Consider the following 17239-nt stretch of genomic DNA (forward strand, 5'->3'; position numbering starts at 1 on the left):
GAAAAATGTTGGGGAGAGTAATATGTCAAAATTGACAATAGTTGGCATATTCTGTAAGAGCCATTCTCCTAACACCAAATTATAGGTGGATGATACGAAAGAAATATCAAATTTTAAAAATTATTTTTTCTAGATGAGAGAGAACTATCTGTAGGTGGAAGCAAAAAATGATGCGTCTATTGATAAGTTATTTTGAAGATATTCGACTTGGGGTTTATCATATTTTTTTAATAAAATTTTATATATATATATATATATATATATATATATATATATATATATATATATATATATATATATATATATGAATGTACGGATATTTTATATGTGTCATCATATAATTAGGTAATTTTGAATTGAAAATAATATAACACTCAATCATGTAATAACATACATAGATATATATCTATTTTATATACATGAAGTGAATATGTGTAATATTGTCTTTTTTTTTTTTAAATACTCTATTCCACCGGTAACAGACACCTGCCCATAACAAAGCACCGGCTGCCTGGTGCCACTCATCACAACCGGGTCGCTAGTAGCAGACCCGACGCCAAATGTATAAATTGAAGAAAAACACGGGTTATAAAACACTACTGAAAATTTTAAAAGCAAGGGTAGGAGCTGAAGAGCCAGGACATCTGACATAAACAGAATCTTTTGTTACGATTTTTAGGGCTTGAAGAAATTCATTAACTCAGGTGAATATAACCTTTTATCTCTCTTAACAAGTAAGTTCTGCTTCTCTTATGCTTTGTTGTTTGACAACTTACTTTAATCTAATGGTGGAAACACAAATTTAAACTAGCACTGAACAGGTTGAATCTATTTTTTGTTCTTTTTTGGATTTTGACTCTACAAGAAAATAGTTGGACCCAATAGAGCTTTGTGCAAGTACTTGGTTTTTATTTTTATTTTTATTTTTATTTTTATTTTTTTCTTGTTACTTCATATATTGAAACAATATAGAGGCTGAGATACAGATTTTTGCTTTTTTACTTTCATTGCCAGTATTTTCACTATAAAGAAAACGACTTCTGTTTATAAAACTCTACTGGCTCAAATGCGGGTAATTATTGCCAATTTAGTCAATATTATGAAGTGGGTGTCTAATAATTTATGTGAATTTCGAATGTTTCCATGTGGGTATAATAGGGAAACTCTAAGTTTCGATGCTTTCTTAGAAATCACACAGGGATGAGGGCTTAAGTCCATTGTCTTATATTTTGATTTTATTAGCTGAGTGGCTTTATTGTAATTTATGTTAAATTCTTATCTTCTCTTGTTCTTGCTACATTAAAACCATATCTTATGGTGAGAAGCTCATAAAAGTTTATTTCTCTAATATTTTGCTTCTTTGTTTTTTAATTTTTTTTAGTGATGGGATGTGAAGAGGGAACAAGCAATGGTGATACAGAGTGGTTGAAAAGAGGAAGGGGGATTAATGGGATAGAAGTTGGAAGGGTGCAGGATTTTGGTGGAGGGAGGTCAGTTGCAAGTGAGGGTTTTCGGACCTACAAGAGGCGGAAGCATGTAAGGTCAACTGAAGAAGCCAAATTTTTGGAGGATTCCTTCAGAATTCAGGTATGTCTCCAAGAATATATGTGATTAAGCTTGGAGGATCAATTTTTTTTTTTCTTTCTAATAGTCAATCATGAAACTTGTTTTTTCTTTCAAAGTGTTCAAGGACCAAAATGGCTTGGAATTGATGCAAAATTTGTTTTAGTGCTTCTAGTGAGTTGAAACCCTCTGTTTTGAATTAGACACATTGAGAAAAGTTGGCTAATGTTAAAAGCTTTAGCTAACTAATTTATCTTTCATTCCTAAATTTATATTAGGACTACTTTAATGGATAATTAAGGTAGATTAAAAGTTTTATGAATTTAGGCATTCCTATATCTTGTGTTTTCTCATGTGTTGCACATGAATACATACATATATATGGATTCAACTATGTAATTTAGATAACCCATTGCAATCTTAGTGAGTGGCTTGCATTAATCTTCACAAATATCATTCTAATGCTTGGCTATAATCTGTTCCTTGTGCATAATTGACAGTACTATATTCTGTATCTGTCAGAAATATTGCTGGAATTTATAGTGTATCTTAAAATTATGATATTTGGAAGCTATTAGCACAATAGTCTGTGCCGAACCATCTCTATTGGGCAAAGCTTACAATTGCTTCTTTAGTGATGCAGTGAGATTATAGTGAAGAAAAACTTGAATATAAAATTCCAAATATCATTACAGAGAATTATATGCTCTTTAGTATCTTTGCGCAAACTTGAAATTTTGATATCAACTTTTTTTTTTTTTTCACAATTCAATTGCACGTTGTGTCATCTTTAGTGAATAGTTTTTAGAAAGAAAATGTATTCACATGTGTCCCTATCAGCTTATGTGATCTTTAAAGGAGTTTAAGGTATTGATGTTCCAGGCCTATAGAGTTTTGGCACATTGATTAATCAATATGCTAATGCATGGATATGATTGTTTGATTTTGAGCCATGAGCCATCCAAATTTTATTTTTTTCTGCAATTTTCTTAATGTTTTCAGTTGTTTATCTTATTACATGACACGTGGTGTTTTACAAATTGATGAATGGCTGAAATGACTTGGTATTGTAGAATCATCATTAATTGTGGCACATAATCCAACAAAGGTATGTGTTTTGGACAAGAGTTTGGTGTGTATTCATACGACTGAAGTTAATGAAAATTTAAATTTATTTGCAAATGAATGTACTTGCTTACCTAGAATAATTGGCCTGGTTTTGTACTATTTGTTATTGCTATCAAAATAGTGGATGAAGATCCTGCTTTCTTAGATGGGTGTTCAGGAACAAAATGGGGCAATTTATGGATCTCCGTTTTTTAGTATCACTGTTTCATGTTTTGGCTACTATATTGTTGGATATAATTTAATTCTGTGGAATGTGAACCTTAAAGTTGTCAGATGTTTGCTATATTAGATAGGCTTTGAGAGTAATGGAAATAGCGCTACCCCAGGAATCAATTTAAAAATTTTAAATCTGTGAACAATTTTATATAGGCATCATGTGTCCATGAGAAATGAAAATAACCCATGCAAATTGTGTCAGTGTGGTAATTTAATTTCATTGATGGAAAATATAATTGTCTATCTTCTTTTCCCAATGATTGCTTAATGTTCAGTTTGTAAGATCTTTCCTGATGCTTCTTGTCATCATAGAACCAACCTGATGTCCTTTTGATTGTTAGGGAACTGTGGGAAATACTCATAGGCATTCTGCAAAGAACCACCATCTGAGGATAACTTTCAGGCTTTTTTGAATAGTTCATTTGATTGTTTGCAGAGGAAAAACAGAAATGCTGTACTGATTCAGATGCTTGGGTCATTTAAAGGTGTGGGTGGTATAGAAGAGTGTATCCGTGAAGCATTTTTCTTTGATCCAGAAATTGTTTGCTCGACAATTAAGGTCTGTACTGTGACTGAAATTTCTTGTGTTCATTATGATATGAGTTGTTTTTCTATGCTTCCTTTTTTTCTAGATAAATCTGTAAAATTGATTTTTATCTTAGGGATCTGATACTCATGGTCAAGATAGGAACAAATGCTCACAAACTGGGATTCTTAATGGATGTCAGTATTCAGCTAAAGGTTGTAGTGTTGTCTCTGGTGGCCCTTTAAATGCATCTAATCCTTCTATCATGACCAATATGTGTCGGCGGGCTTTCTTTGATATTTTAATTTCTGAAAAGTTCAGCTTACTTTGTAAGCTACTCCAGGAAAATTTTGGAGGATTGAGGTTTGACAAATTTATCGACTTTAGTGTGATTCACGCAAGGATGAAAGAAGGAACTTATGAAATTTCACCTATCCGTTTCGTTGATGATATTCAACTGGTAATATGTGTAATTTTTTCCCAAAATTATGCATCTTATTTGCTTGCTAGCTTGTATTAATGGTGGAAGGAAAAGTGATATAATCTTTGTGTTTTCAAATAGCATAATTCTCAATTGTGTTATTAATGTGTCAATCTTTTGCTACATGCAACTTTCTTTTTGTGGCCTGAGAACATGTTCTAGGGAACTGAAGTGCTTTAAAACCTCTTTTATATCTAGCTTTGATATTTTTTATTTTTAGGTTTGGGGAAAGCTTCAAGAGATTGGTGCTGAAATGATTTCTCTAGCAAATAGTGTTGCAGAATTTTCAAGAACTTCCTGCAGTGAGCATGTATGACTGCTCACTGATGTTGCTGTGTTTAAATATTTTCTTTTATTACTAAATCATTTTCTTCTGATTCTAAACTTTCGTTCTTCCTGTTTATGGTTACTCATAAAACCTTCTTTCTCAATCTTCTCTAATGTTTTCCTTCCAGGTTGGAGGCCCAATAAAGTATGATGAAGAAAAAAATGAGGTAAACTTTCTTAACGTATGTCAGTTTGATTTGCTGTCTTCTTTACTTGGTATTACCAATAAATTGAATCCTCAAGAATCAGATAGATGTGCATTTTTACTGTCGCTATAAGTTATTAGATCGCTTAGGCTGCATTTGTTGTTTTGGAGGATATAGATTCAGAAGGTCTCAAATGACTTGCAATATCACACATTTTTTTTTTTTGCGCATAATTACAATTGGACTTGATGAAATTTTATATCATTTATTGCTGTTAAGGTGCTTCTTAATGATGGTAACATTTTCCTGTTAAAATTTGTTTTGGTATTTGATCACTGTTAAAAGAATTTCAGTCCCCCATTTTGTCTTATATATTACTTTCAATTTATCGTTTTATCTTAACTTTTGGTAGGAACCTTTTTTTTTCTGGCCTGAACCAACTCAGCTGCAATCCTAGACTTATCTTGCTTAAAGTTCTCCTCTACACACTTATCTAGCTTCACCATTTTGCTTAGGTTACATATACACATCTTGAAAACTCAGGGTATAGTGAACTATTATTTCTGTGTCATGGTGAAATTGAGAGTAAGATAACTTGGGCCATGTTAAAAAAGTAATGTTGCAGAGTATCAGGGTGAAACTTTGAGTTTATTAGATGGAAGAACTTTAGAATTTTGCACTGCATAGTTTGATCTTTCTTCTGTTTCCTTTAATGATGTACTAAAATGCAATTTCAGTTGGTCCTGAGTAATTGAAATTATTTTCCCATGTAGCAGTTGTTTTCTGGAGAAACCAACTTTGATGCTAAAATGGCACAGCCAGAAGCAGGTGGCATGAATAAGGTTTGCACTTGCAGGCGCTGTGAGGAGAAGGCTGATGGGAAGGATTGTCTAGTTTGTGATTCATGTGAAGAAATGTACCATGTTTCCTGTATTGAGCCAGCTGTTAAAGAGATCCCACCGAAAAATTGGTATTGTGGGAGCTGCACTGCAAAAGGCATTGGATCGCCTCATGAGAACTGTGTAGTGTGTGAGAGGCTGAATGCCCCCACAAACCAAGGAATTCTGGTTGGTGATGGGACCAGTCCAGCATATGAAACATTTATTGAATTTGAAGGTAAGTCAAACAGTAATACAGATGAAGTCCAAGAATCTGAAGAGAAAAGATACCTGATGTACCCTTGTGGAATTTGTGGAGTTAGGGTAGCATCGTGCGATGAGTTTCAATACTGTGACCACGATTACTGCCCCTATAAGCTCTATCATAATAGGTGTTTAACACCAAAACAGTCGAAATCCTATGGGTCTCGTTGGCTCTGCCCTTCGTGTCTGTGTAGAGGATGCTTTACTGATAAAGATGATGATAAAATTGTTTTATGTGAAGCTTGTGATCATGCATACCATATCTATTGTATGGAGCCGCCACGCAGCTCAATTCCTAAGCATAGATGGTTTTGCAGAAAATGTGAAGCCGGACTCAAAGAAATACGCAGGGTAAAGGAGGTGTATGAAAATAAAAAGAAAAAGAAAGGAGATAAGAATATAAAGGCATATGAAAATGGACAGAAAAAGAAAAGCAAAGAGGATATATCACATGAAAATCTTGAAAAGGATCTGAATGGGAAAAGCGAGGAGGAGTCAGATGGAGGTAGAGGCGGAATGGACATGCTTTTAAATGCAGCTAAGACCTTAAATTTTGAAGAGTTTGGCCGCAAAGAAGAGTTTAAACTGAAGAGGGGAAAAGATTAATATTTGATGGGTTTTGTGAAAATGATTTTGATTTTATTATGATGCTTCTCCTGATACAAGGAATTTCATTTTACCATATTGTTTGGGAAAACTAATATTTTGTTAGGTTAACGATTTTGTTGACTTTCTGATACAGGACTTCTGGGTTAGACATGAATATGGAGGGTGGAGGCTGTATATTGGTGGCTGGCAGTGTGTGAGAGATGACATTATATTGTCTTTGGTTCCTGCCAAAGTGAATTTTCTGGGAACCATTGGATTTTGGTTGGCGGAAATGTTTCATTTAACATGGCTGCTCTTGTTTCCACATTTTGTACTATTGGTACATAATACTGGTATCAGAAGCTTAATGTGAAGGATTTTTTTTCCAGTTTTATAATGGTGTTGTGCAGTTGGATTATGGAAATGCGCTACATTAGTAGCTTTTTGCAAGATAATATTAGATTATTTTGATAATTTATTTTTTATTATTAATATTTATTTTATTTGGTTTTATAATTAATAAAATATTTTAATAATATTTTATTATTAAGTTGGTAAGACAGATAATAATTTAATAATTTTGTTATTTGGTTATACAATTAATAAAATATTTTAATAATATTTTATTATTAAATTGATAGGACAGATAATAATTTGACCTCATATGTGAAAAGATTATCTACTTAATTTTGTTATTCAGATAAAATTACAAATGCCCTGATCCAACACTCACTGCCACCATTGACCACAGCCAACACCCCCCACCAAAAATTACAGAGATCACCAGAAGAAATGGAAAATAGAATTCTTCGGAAAATCTTTCTTGTCTGGTTAACCGATACCATTGACTTTACTATCAATTTGTGATTTTTCTACTTGAATTCTTTAGTGAAGATGAGATAAGACGAGATTAGAACACTAAGTCTTAGCCATCGTCGATATGAAACATAAAATCAATATCGATTTTGTTGATTTTGTCGAGATGAGAATATGAAACTGAGGTGGATTCCATCGATACTGGTGGACTCTTCACTAATTCCCCACCTTTTGATTTTAAGTTGTTCTTCCCTTGCCATTGCTCCTCCAATCTCTTACCCCTTATTTGTTGCGATTTCTCCCCCGTATTCACACTTTCAATTAACTTATTTAAAGGTGTTTATGTACAATTATGTTTTAGGATTATTATATTACTGTATCATCAAATATAATAATTATTTATATAAACTAATTTAATCAAACATAATACTAATATATTTTTAATAATCTTTTTACTAATCTATTTTTATTATAATATTTCGATACCCAAACCAAATATACCTTATGAATAATAAAAGATGGATAATTTCATTTCAGTAGTTACAACATTCTCTAAAACAAAACCATGTGTTTTAATTGAAAATATGTATCTTGCTCTTATTATATCTTTTTAATAATACTATATGTATAACTTTGTGTATAAACAATAATGTATCACAATGTGATTGGATGTTATTTTATCTTTAATTTTTAATTATCCAATTACATGATAAGATATTATTATTTATGTATAAAATTATGTATATAGCATTACTTATATCTTTTTTATGTATTAGCGTATTATATTTACTTCTCAGAATTAGAGAGGAATTGCGGTTTTCATTTTTGTTATTGATTACTAGGGAAAAATCAAAAGAATATGATCTTATGAATGAATCTGAAACTTCCCACTATAAACGGTGTTAATAATAAATTTATTATAGAATAAAATAAAGGCCAAAAGACTATTCCCACCCAAGGTTTAACCCATTTCCAAAAATATATATATGTAGGGTTTTAAAAATCTAAACATTTACCCATAGACTGTTAAATCTAACCAAAATCATTAGTTATAAAGGGTAAAAATGTTATTTTATTATTAAATCCTAAAAACTTTTTTCTCTGTTGACTAAAAGCCATTCTCGTCGTCGGTTGGCCTTCCACCATCTTTTCCTCCTACCGCCGGCCTTCCCCCCAGATCAGTTTAGGGTTGAATGATGTTGTTTTCGTCTCTTTGATCGAATGAAGATGATTTGTCTTTGTCTGACTGATGGATCGACATTAGAAGATTTGTCTGATGCTGATCTATTGATCGCATCTTTGTTCGGTTGAGGAGACAAAGACGGTTTGTCTTTGTTCGACAAAACTAGTATAGGGGGAAGGTTGATTGTTGGAGGAGAAGATGGTGGGAAGACTGACTGATGGTAGAAACGACTTTTGATTGTCGAAGAAAGAAAAAAAAACCTTGGGGGAAAAATAAATTTTTCAAAACTTGATCCTTCGGGAGAAAACATTAGTTTTTCAAAGTAAGAAAGAAAATGATACAAGCTTTTGGAGTTTTAAGGTATAGTGGTAAAATAATGACTTTATCTTCTATAACTAACGATTTTGATTAAGTTTAACAGTCTATAAATATGTGTGGGTATTGAGTTTTTGAAATCCTATATATGTATATTTGTGAATGAGCTAAACTTGAGTAGGGATAAGTCCTTTGGCCTAAAATAAAATAAAAATGTGGTTGGCCGGCAAGTATTTTATCAATAAAAATCATTAACCCTGACAAATAATATGGTGGTGAGTCTATATTCTTCTCATTGTCATACAACTATAAATTACACAGAACGCAAATGAAAATTCAAAAACTAATAAACATAACATAAACCAATGTGTAGCATTGATGTTTGGCTATACCTATTGGATATCATTATCCATTTTTCAGTGACATTTAACAATTGAATGAGCAACATTATATGTATATTTTGAGCATGCCTGAACAATTTCATTCTCCAGGTTTCTTTCGATGTCTTCCTCGAAGATGGTATCATAATTCATTAAAAAAAAAGTTTTTTAGATAATTAGCAGAGGTAAGGATGGACTAAACCCTAAACCCATTTCTTGTTAGCAGAAAGAAAAAATTGTTAGAATCAACCAGTCCGAAGAATATAGAGACCTTCTCGTTTCCAAATAAGTGACTTCCTGCTAATAGTGGAGCTCTTTTTGGGGGAGATAAAGAGGTTCTGATTCCTTCTGCCACCATCACTTTCAAACTCGTCTACTCAAACGAGAGTTTAACTTCCTGATAACCAGAAGTAAAAACAACATCAAAAGAGAGAGCTTCTAGAGGCCTGGTATTTTCAATTCAGTACCTACTACAATAACTCACCAACAAATTAAGCAAGCAGTGTCAATTAATGTTTGCACGACATGGAGTTGCTTTTGCCGAATCCTAAAAATTCATCATCTCTTACAACATTAGGCTTTTTGGAAAGAGCTGCCACTGTGAACACTGATTGCCCTTCTGTTGTTTACAATAGCACATGGTCTCAAACCTATCATCAATGTCTCCAGGTGGCTTCATCATTATCGTCCATGGGCGTCGAGAGGGGCCAAGTTGTGTCTGTTGTGCCTCCGAACGTTCCTTCCATGTATGAGCATCAGTTTGTTGTCCACTATCCTGTACTGTTCTTAACATTTAACAGCATCAACACTTGCCTTGACGGTCACACATTATCCATACTCCTGCGTGACAACGAATCAAAGGTCGTTTTTGTTGATCATCTCTTGAATCCTCTTGTTCTTGAAACTCTATCTTTGCTCCCACGTAACACCAAAGCACGACAACTTATCCTGATTGACGACGACGTAGTCTCAATGACTCAAACTTCCCTTACGGTTGATTTTATCAACACGTACGATGGGATAATCGAAGAAGATGACACAAGGCCAAAGTTCAAGTGGGTCCAACCTAAAATGATTGGGATCTAATGGTTTTAAATTACACATCCAGTACTACATGATCTCCCAAAGGGGTGGTCCTTTAGCTGGTGTACTTATGGACACTACCAATATTTCATGCAAATGGGTGGTGCTGCATGTGGGGTATGGTTGTAATGGGTGAGTCCAAAATCTGTCTACGTAGATTCGATGCATCAACGATCTATGATTTGTTAAAAAAACACAATGTCACCTACATGTGTGGTGGATCCTGCGATTAGATAGAGCATGAAAAGAGATGGCTCCATTCCTGATGAGGTTGTTTTACGAGGTGGGTCAGTGAAGCTAGGTTATTTTAAAGATTCTGAAGGGCATCAAGATGTATGAGCAAGAATGGTTGGTTTTATACGGGATATGTTGGGGTGATACATCCTATTGGTTATTCGGAGATCAAAGATTGATCAAAGGATGTGATTATGAGTGGTGGAAAGAACAAAAGTAGGGTGGGAGTTGAGTCATTGTTGTATTCTAATTAACCCAATGATAAATGAAGTGGTTTTGATGGCTCGACTGAAAAATTTTAAGGTGAGATTATGAGTTAGTGTTGTATACACACCTTATTCCCAAAGAAGCGAACAATCATTCTTTATGACATGAATATGAATATACATTCCTCAAAAGTGAACACCCATTCTAGAAGTCGTCTAACAAACTTTAAAGGATGTTAAAAGATACATAGTAATGCAGGTCTAAGATAATTTATGAAGTAGGGCATGAGCTTTAAACATGCATAATCGGAGTGAAAGCGATAATCAAGTTTAAGAAAAAGTTCATAAAGGGCTTAAGTATACGTTCATAGTTTTCATAAAAACATATCACAATTTTTATGTGCATGAAACCAGTTAAATATTTTACATGTTCTTCAAGTTCTTTAGGGTGTAGAGCCATGTGAGACAAGATCATGTAGAACATATATAGACTTAATATTCCCGTTGATATATGTATAAGACTTGATCTTGTAGTACATATGTAGGCCTAATGTTCCCGTAATATATATGTGGGACTTGATCTTGTTAGTTTTAAAACTTTTATAACATCTATGAAAACATATATTCTTCATATACATATTTATAGTAGAATACACTCTAAATTATGGTGTTATGATGGTCTAATATATTCCTAATATGTTTGTGTGTATGAAAAGAGGGATTATATAGCTTTGTTTTGCACGTGGCTAGGGTGCTGAATCAATCCCTACCTTAATCTAATATGATCAGCACAATTATGATTTTAAGAAAATTTTGTTTTATGAAAATGTTTTCACCAAGGTTTTTATAACAAGATATTCATGCATTACATTCCATATTAACAAGCATTCAAAAGCATGAGACAGTTGCACTTTATCTTTCCAAAGCAGTACACAACAAATCCCTTAAATATGTGTGACAAGATCATTACACAGATACTAAAATAGTTAAACATATTTACCAGCTATCAAAGGTTGAGGTAAATTAAGCCAGAAATTAAGTTGCAGAAAATATAATCTGATTATTATATCCAAACATCAAAGATCGCATAGATGAGGCAAGCATCCCTTCATCCAAAGCACTAAAAATCTTCTTCTTAATATCTTTTCCGTATAATCCATTAACATCAAATAGTAATCTGCTGTTAATTAATATTTATTTTCTCATGGATCGATTCTAATTAATTTGATTCGATCTAATTCTAATTTGATCTAATTCTGATTTGATATTATTATGATTTGATGTATATTATTTTTCCTGTTTCATAAAATTTAATTTTCTTTATTGATTAGTCTGTAATATTATAAATTATATAATATTTTATCAATAATATTTATTCAGTTTACAATCCAATTCATAACCTAAACTTGTTCCTCGAGATATGCCCCTCTTTTTAGAATTTTGAATTCATTCAAGAAAGAAATCAGAGGCAACAGGATATGCCCAGTAGCCATTCATGTAAACACATTGAAATTCCTCGACAAGCTTAATTAAGTTTAGTTGAATTTACACCAACCGCGGCATTCAAAACTAAGAATATAAAATTTTCATTTACCAACACGAATAATTCAGAAAATTAAAAAAAAATCTTTCAGCACAAAAAATAAAAAATGATAAAAAAGCTAACCTGGGCGAGTTTATTGCCCTGGGAATGAAAAGATTCGGCAAGTGGTTTGGTGTCCAAGGGCACACGAGGCTCATTATCACCGTTCTTTGGGAGGTCTTCATCAGCAACGCAGTCGTCTTGGTTAAAAGCGAGAACAGATAATTGTGTTTATAGCCACTTCATGTTGTTCTTTCTTGTTCTTGTTCTTCTTCCATGTTAGTTTCATCTCCTTCTGTCTGCTAATATTTCTCAGCAGCCGAGGTGGTCGTTAAATCAGAATTCAGAACTTCATCAATCAGAATGTGGCTTCGGAAAAGTCCAATTTTTTGTTAATTGGGCAAGGTGATCATAGGCCCAACCCAACCCAATTTTTAAATTAAGTAAAAATTTAAAAATCATAATAACCCAAATTTTAAAAATGGATTCATGGAATCCCAGGAACATCCTGGGAAATTACGCTTTGAAATGTCGATTCAAGACAGAATTCCTTCTGTAATCCGCCTTGTAAGCGAAACACACTCACCAGTGCCCCACACGCCTGCTGTAGAATCCCAGGAACATCCAGGGAAATTACACTTTGAAATGTCGATTCAAGACAGAATTCCTTCTGTAATCGGTCTTGAAAGCGGAACACACTCACCACTACCCCACACGCCTACGGTCATGCAACTGATGAAAATGAAATTAAAGAAATATATCATCCATACAAATGAAATGGATCAGCCATTAGATTACTTTATATATATTTGTAATAATCCATTTTAAAGTTAAATCCCAGTATTCCATCTCTAATTAACAAATTATGTAGGGTCACGCGTTGCCGACTTCCCTAAGTGTCTTTTTATAGTTACTAGAATGAGTAGACAGAAACAACGTTTCCTCTTTCTTCTTCTTTTTCTCCTGTTCAGTTGTTGTCGTCGAAGGAGTTAAGAAGATGGGGCAGAGTTTAAGCGTGGAGTTTTCTGGAGACGGAGTGACACCAAGGTCCCCCAAACATAAAAGGGGTTTGATTCCAGCAAAGAGGATGGTGGTGAGGAAGAAGATATTAAATAACATATTCCAATCTCTTTCTTCTATGTTCCATTTTCGCTGCCCTTCTTCGAGAGCCATTCAAGAAGAGGAATAGCTACCGTCAGAGTGGAAACTTATGAAAATTGTATGTACTTTCTTGTGTGTTAGAATAAATATAAATGGTGGTAGTTGATGTAGTGATGTTCACTGGGTACTTTCGTTTAGAGCGAATTGCCCTTTCTTTTCTGTTTTACGCTGAAAGTAATCTTTGTTTTATCTAAGGATTATTTAATGGCGATGGAGCTAGAATATTTTATCTGCCTGGGTCGATCAGTTTAAGTCCATCAGCATTTATGTGGTTTGTAAATATTAAATCCCATAATAAATTATACGTCAAGTGGTTGATTTATGAATTACGGAGATGAAGAAATTTTAATAAATCATAAATTCTTAAGCACAAAAACATGCCATTTTCTGTGCAGTCGAGGGTACAGCAGATGGAGCTAGGGCCGAGTCAAGCCATTCTTTAGATGTATTGACTTGATTATTATTGAACCGAGTTAAAAAAACTCAATTTCATTTCTCAAATTAAAATAAAATTTGTTGTTCATTTCGGTAAATTTGTAAGCTCACTTAAATATAAATATAATATTAATAAACTTATAAAAATTATTAAAAATCTTATATTTATTAAACTTATAAAATTTTTCTTTTTAATTTTGAATATAAAATAATAATTAATAAATATATAAATTATAATTTATTTTATTTATCTAAAAATTATGTTCAAGCCAAAAACCTTACGGTCCATTTTAAGATTTGTTTTAATATGGTCCAGCTTAAAATAAGTATAACGAGCTTAAAGTATTCGGTGATAAAATTGCTCATTTACTCAGAATTTAATGCGACAAGTTTGATGTCGAAATCCTCACCATGCATCATGAAACACACGGTAAACTTTATTGGGCTCTGTGCCTCATTTTCTTCGGCTCATACCGTCACTGACGACATCATTTTTGTCTTCCTTCGTTTTCATTCCACCACCATCATTAATGCACTTATGTCAAACTTGTTCGTTTCTATAGATTTCAGTAGCCGTCATATTCCTTCTGGCGTCTAGAGTCCAAGCTACCGAGAAATTTACGCAAACGCGGGATCATTGTCCGCATGGCCTTGTGAATTAACGGTGATACCGATGTCTGGTTCGGAAAAGGCTAAATACTATTTTTCACCTAAAATTTAGTATAAAAATTTTTTCACCTATTAATTATAAAAAATTTAAATATTTATCCTCCTATTAAATTATATTATTATGATTAAGAATAAAATTATTATTTAAAAAAATTTTAAAAACTAAAAATTTATCTTTTAAATTTAAAAATTAATAAATTTTTCTCCTAAAATTTAAAAAATTAACTTTTTCTCCTAAAGTTTTTCCAAGATGCTATCGATGGCTAAAGATAATGGTGTTCTCTCTCCCTCTAGGTTTCTCCGTCAACCTTGTTCTGTTCCCGATCAAGCTCGATCGATGAGAGCTAAAGACAAAGATATTCCTTCGTCTCGAGATGAAGACAATGATTTGTCTTCACCGAAGAGAAAGACAATGTATTGTCATCTTCTCTCTGATAATAACGATCATCATCTTTGTCAGAGATAAAGACGAATCGTATTTTTTTCTGAAGACAACCAATTTGTCTTTATCAATTGGTTTTGTAAGCTAGTGATGGCTAAAAAATGAAGCATTGATGAGAGAAAGCTGAGAAAGAGGTAGAATGCAACCGTCACCAGCAATGTCTAGAAAAAACTTAAGGGGAAGATGAAGTTTTTCAAACTTTAGAAGAGAAAATTTTGTTAGTTTTTAAGTTTAAGGGGTAAAATGTGATAAATTTTTAGTTTTTAAATATTTTTTAAAAGACAATTTTACCCATGAGAATAACAGTAAAATTTAACAAAATTATGGGTATTTAGATTTTTGATTGTTAACAAATAAAAAATCATGTTTACACTAAACCTTGGGTGGGAAATAGTCATTTGGCCTTCGAACGTTTATGGAGTGCCACCAACCTGATCAATCTAAGAAATTGAAACAGGGGAAAAATACACACACAAGAGGGGCACCAGTTTTAGCATTACTTCCGCTTCATGAATGGGTCATGGTTACTCTTCTTTATTCACAAAACAACTGTGAATTTGGCCAAATAAATAGTAGATTTTTAATGGGTATAAAGGTTAGGATTTTTGTTTAAATTATCAGATTTTATTTATGAATTTAACGAATTTTAAATTTAAATTGGTTGTTAATTAATAAAAAAAATCAATTTATGGTTTGAAACAGTAATTTTGGCTCAAAAATTATTGATTTTCTAGTCAATAAATGTGAAACATGCAGTAGACACAATTGTAAATACTAGATAGATCATACTTACCTACCCTGTTAATCAAATAAAGGGTATTTGGTAGATGGATGCCTCTAACAAAGAGCAATTTACAATTTGTAAGCGTAACACCTATCATTAGGTAAAATGATAATTTTCACCCAGGGCGAAAGGAATTTTACATTTTTTTTAAAAATCTTTTTACAAAGTATGGTAATTAAATTTTCTAAAATTTTATTTGATTTTTAAATTAATGAAAATTTTGTTTTTTCCCTTTTAATTTCAAATATCAATATTAAGAACACAAACGAAGAATGAGACAACACATATCATAAATTACGAAGCCAACACAGAGATGTTCCACATGATATACCACTTTAAGATGAAATTGGTCGTACGAGGACATAAAGACACTTTAGGCAAGGTTTAGAAAGCTAAGTTAAAGCCAGAGAAAACTTTTTTGTGAGATTTTGTTTTGGACCTTTCTAGATATGGGAGAGCGTCAATTTAGTGTGAGCATCAATTCAATGTGGTCCTCATATCATCCATCTCGTGCTCCTTCAACAAATCAATCTTGGGGACTTGAGCTTAGAGATTTGGTTTTGGCTAAATAACAGTAACGTCCATTTTAGCTCGTTAGAGTTTGTATTGGTGACAAGATTGAGGTTTAGTTATCAAACTGATGTATTATCATATGTGTTAGTCTTAAGGTTGAATTTTTTGAAGAAAACATATTTTTTGGGATGTAGTTCAATTACTTATGGGGATCCATATTTGATTTTTGAGTTGCAAGCATTGAGGGACAAAAACTAGGATGTTGTAAAGATTATTATCCTTTATTTTCTTTACCATGGACTTTTCGGTACAAATTATAGGAAGGTGAATATGGATGAGCCTTTAATCATTTTGGTCAATGACTTGACAACTTTTAGTTGTGACCCATTGTGTGTTTCAATATAGAAATTGATGGTAGTAACTATGAGGTGTGCTATACAAAAGAAGTATGAGAATGTTGCTAACCTATATCTACCTTATGTAGATGTCACTTCGATGCAAAATTATATGATTGTGAGATTCTCTCTAGTGTTTCAGATAAATATTTTCCATTATTACATTTGTTGACTTCTCCTTTCATGTATATGATTTAATGACTAAGAACATCGTTTTTTATTTTTTTATGTATAAACATATGAAACCTTATATAACCTAACATATTCAGTTAAGGCCTTGGGATTAGGGAGGATCTCCTATATGTTGAGGTGGACAAAAAAATCCTAAATTCGGAGGATCTGCCAACTATTTTTTATGATCAGGTTATACATACTTAACACTGTTTAGTATTTGTTTTATTGCCACATTCTCTAAACAAGTCTATGAGATAGGATTCCCGTAGTATAGACACATTCATATGGGATCCTTCTGTTAGGATCTCAAATATAAAGTATAAAACTTGAATTCTGCATTAAAAAGTATAGACTTCTAGTGCGGGATTTATATAACTTTAAGTTCTTTAATCTCAATAACTAATTTTTTAGGTATGGTTCTCTTAAGATTCATATATTGCAATAGCATTGTAGTGTTTACCTAGGGTTAGTAAAGAGATAGACAACTAGCTCGTATGAGCGCTGGAGCTGTAAAACGTAGTGATATATTAGAATCTCAAGTGCAAATATTGAGGCTTGGATTTAATATTAAAAAATATGAGTTTCGAGTATGAGGTTTATATGACCTTAAACTTTCCAATCTCAATAGTTAACTTTTGAGGTGAGATTCTCTTAAAGTTAGTATCACCTTTCAATCATCAAAAAATGAATTGCCACCTACAATAGTCATAAACTATATGATTGCCAGTTCCAACCACGTTCATCTTCTCC

The 17239-nt window shown here is 32.7% G+C and overlaps 1 protein-coding gene and 1 pseudogene across 5 annotated transcripts; both read left to right on the top strand.

Annotated features, from left to right (window-relative positions):
- Positions 1–577: 577 nt before the first annotated feature.
- LOC123206207 (PHD finger protein EHD3-like) lies at positions 578–6511 on the top strand. 5 transcript variants are annotated; one of them, XM_044623355.1, is made up of 7 exons: positions 578–704; positions 1382–1587; positions 3344–3466; positions 3570–3893; positions 4135–4224; positions 4370–4408; positions 5161–6511. In XM_044623355.1, the coding sequence occupies exons 2-7, from the start codon at positions 1384–1386 to the stop codon at positions 6133–6135; spliced, it is 1755 nt and encodes a 584-aa protein (XP_044479290.1). In that variant the 5' UTR covers positions 578–704; positions 1382–1383; the 3' UTR covers positions 6136–6511. The 5 variants fall into 5 exon arrangements, with proteins under 5 accessions (XP_044479290.1, XP_044479288.1, XP_044479289.1 ...); XM_044623353.1 differs by having other exon boundaries at positions 590–734; XM_044623354.1 differs by having other exon boundaries at positions 590–734; positions 5164–6511.
- Positions 6512–9336: 2825 nt separating this feature from the next.
- On the top strand, positions 9337–10127 carry LOC123206221 (annotated as a pseudogene).
- Positions 10128–17239: the final 7112 nt, after the last annotated feature.

This window comes from Mangifera indica, unplaced genomic scaffold, assembly GCF_011075055.1.
Source record: "Mangifera indica cultivar Alphonso unplaced genomic scaffold, CATAS_Mindica_2.1 Un_0028, whole genome shotgun sequence".
Taxonomy (NCBI): Eukaryota; Viridiplantae; Streptophyta; class Magnoliopsida; order Sapindales; family Anacardiaceae; genus Mangifera; species Mangifera indica.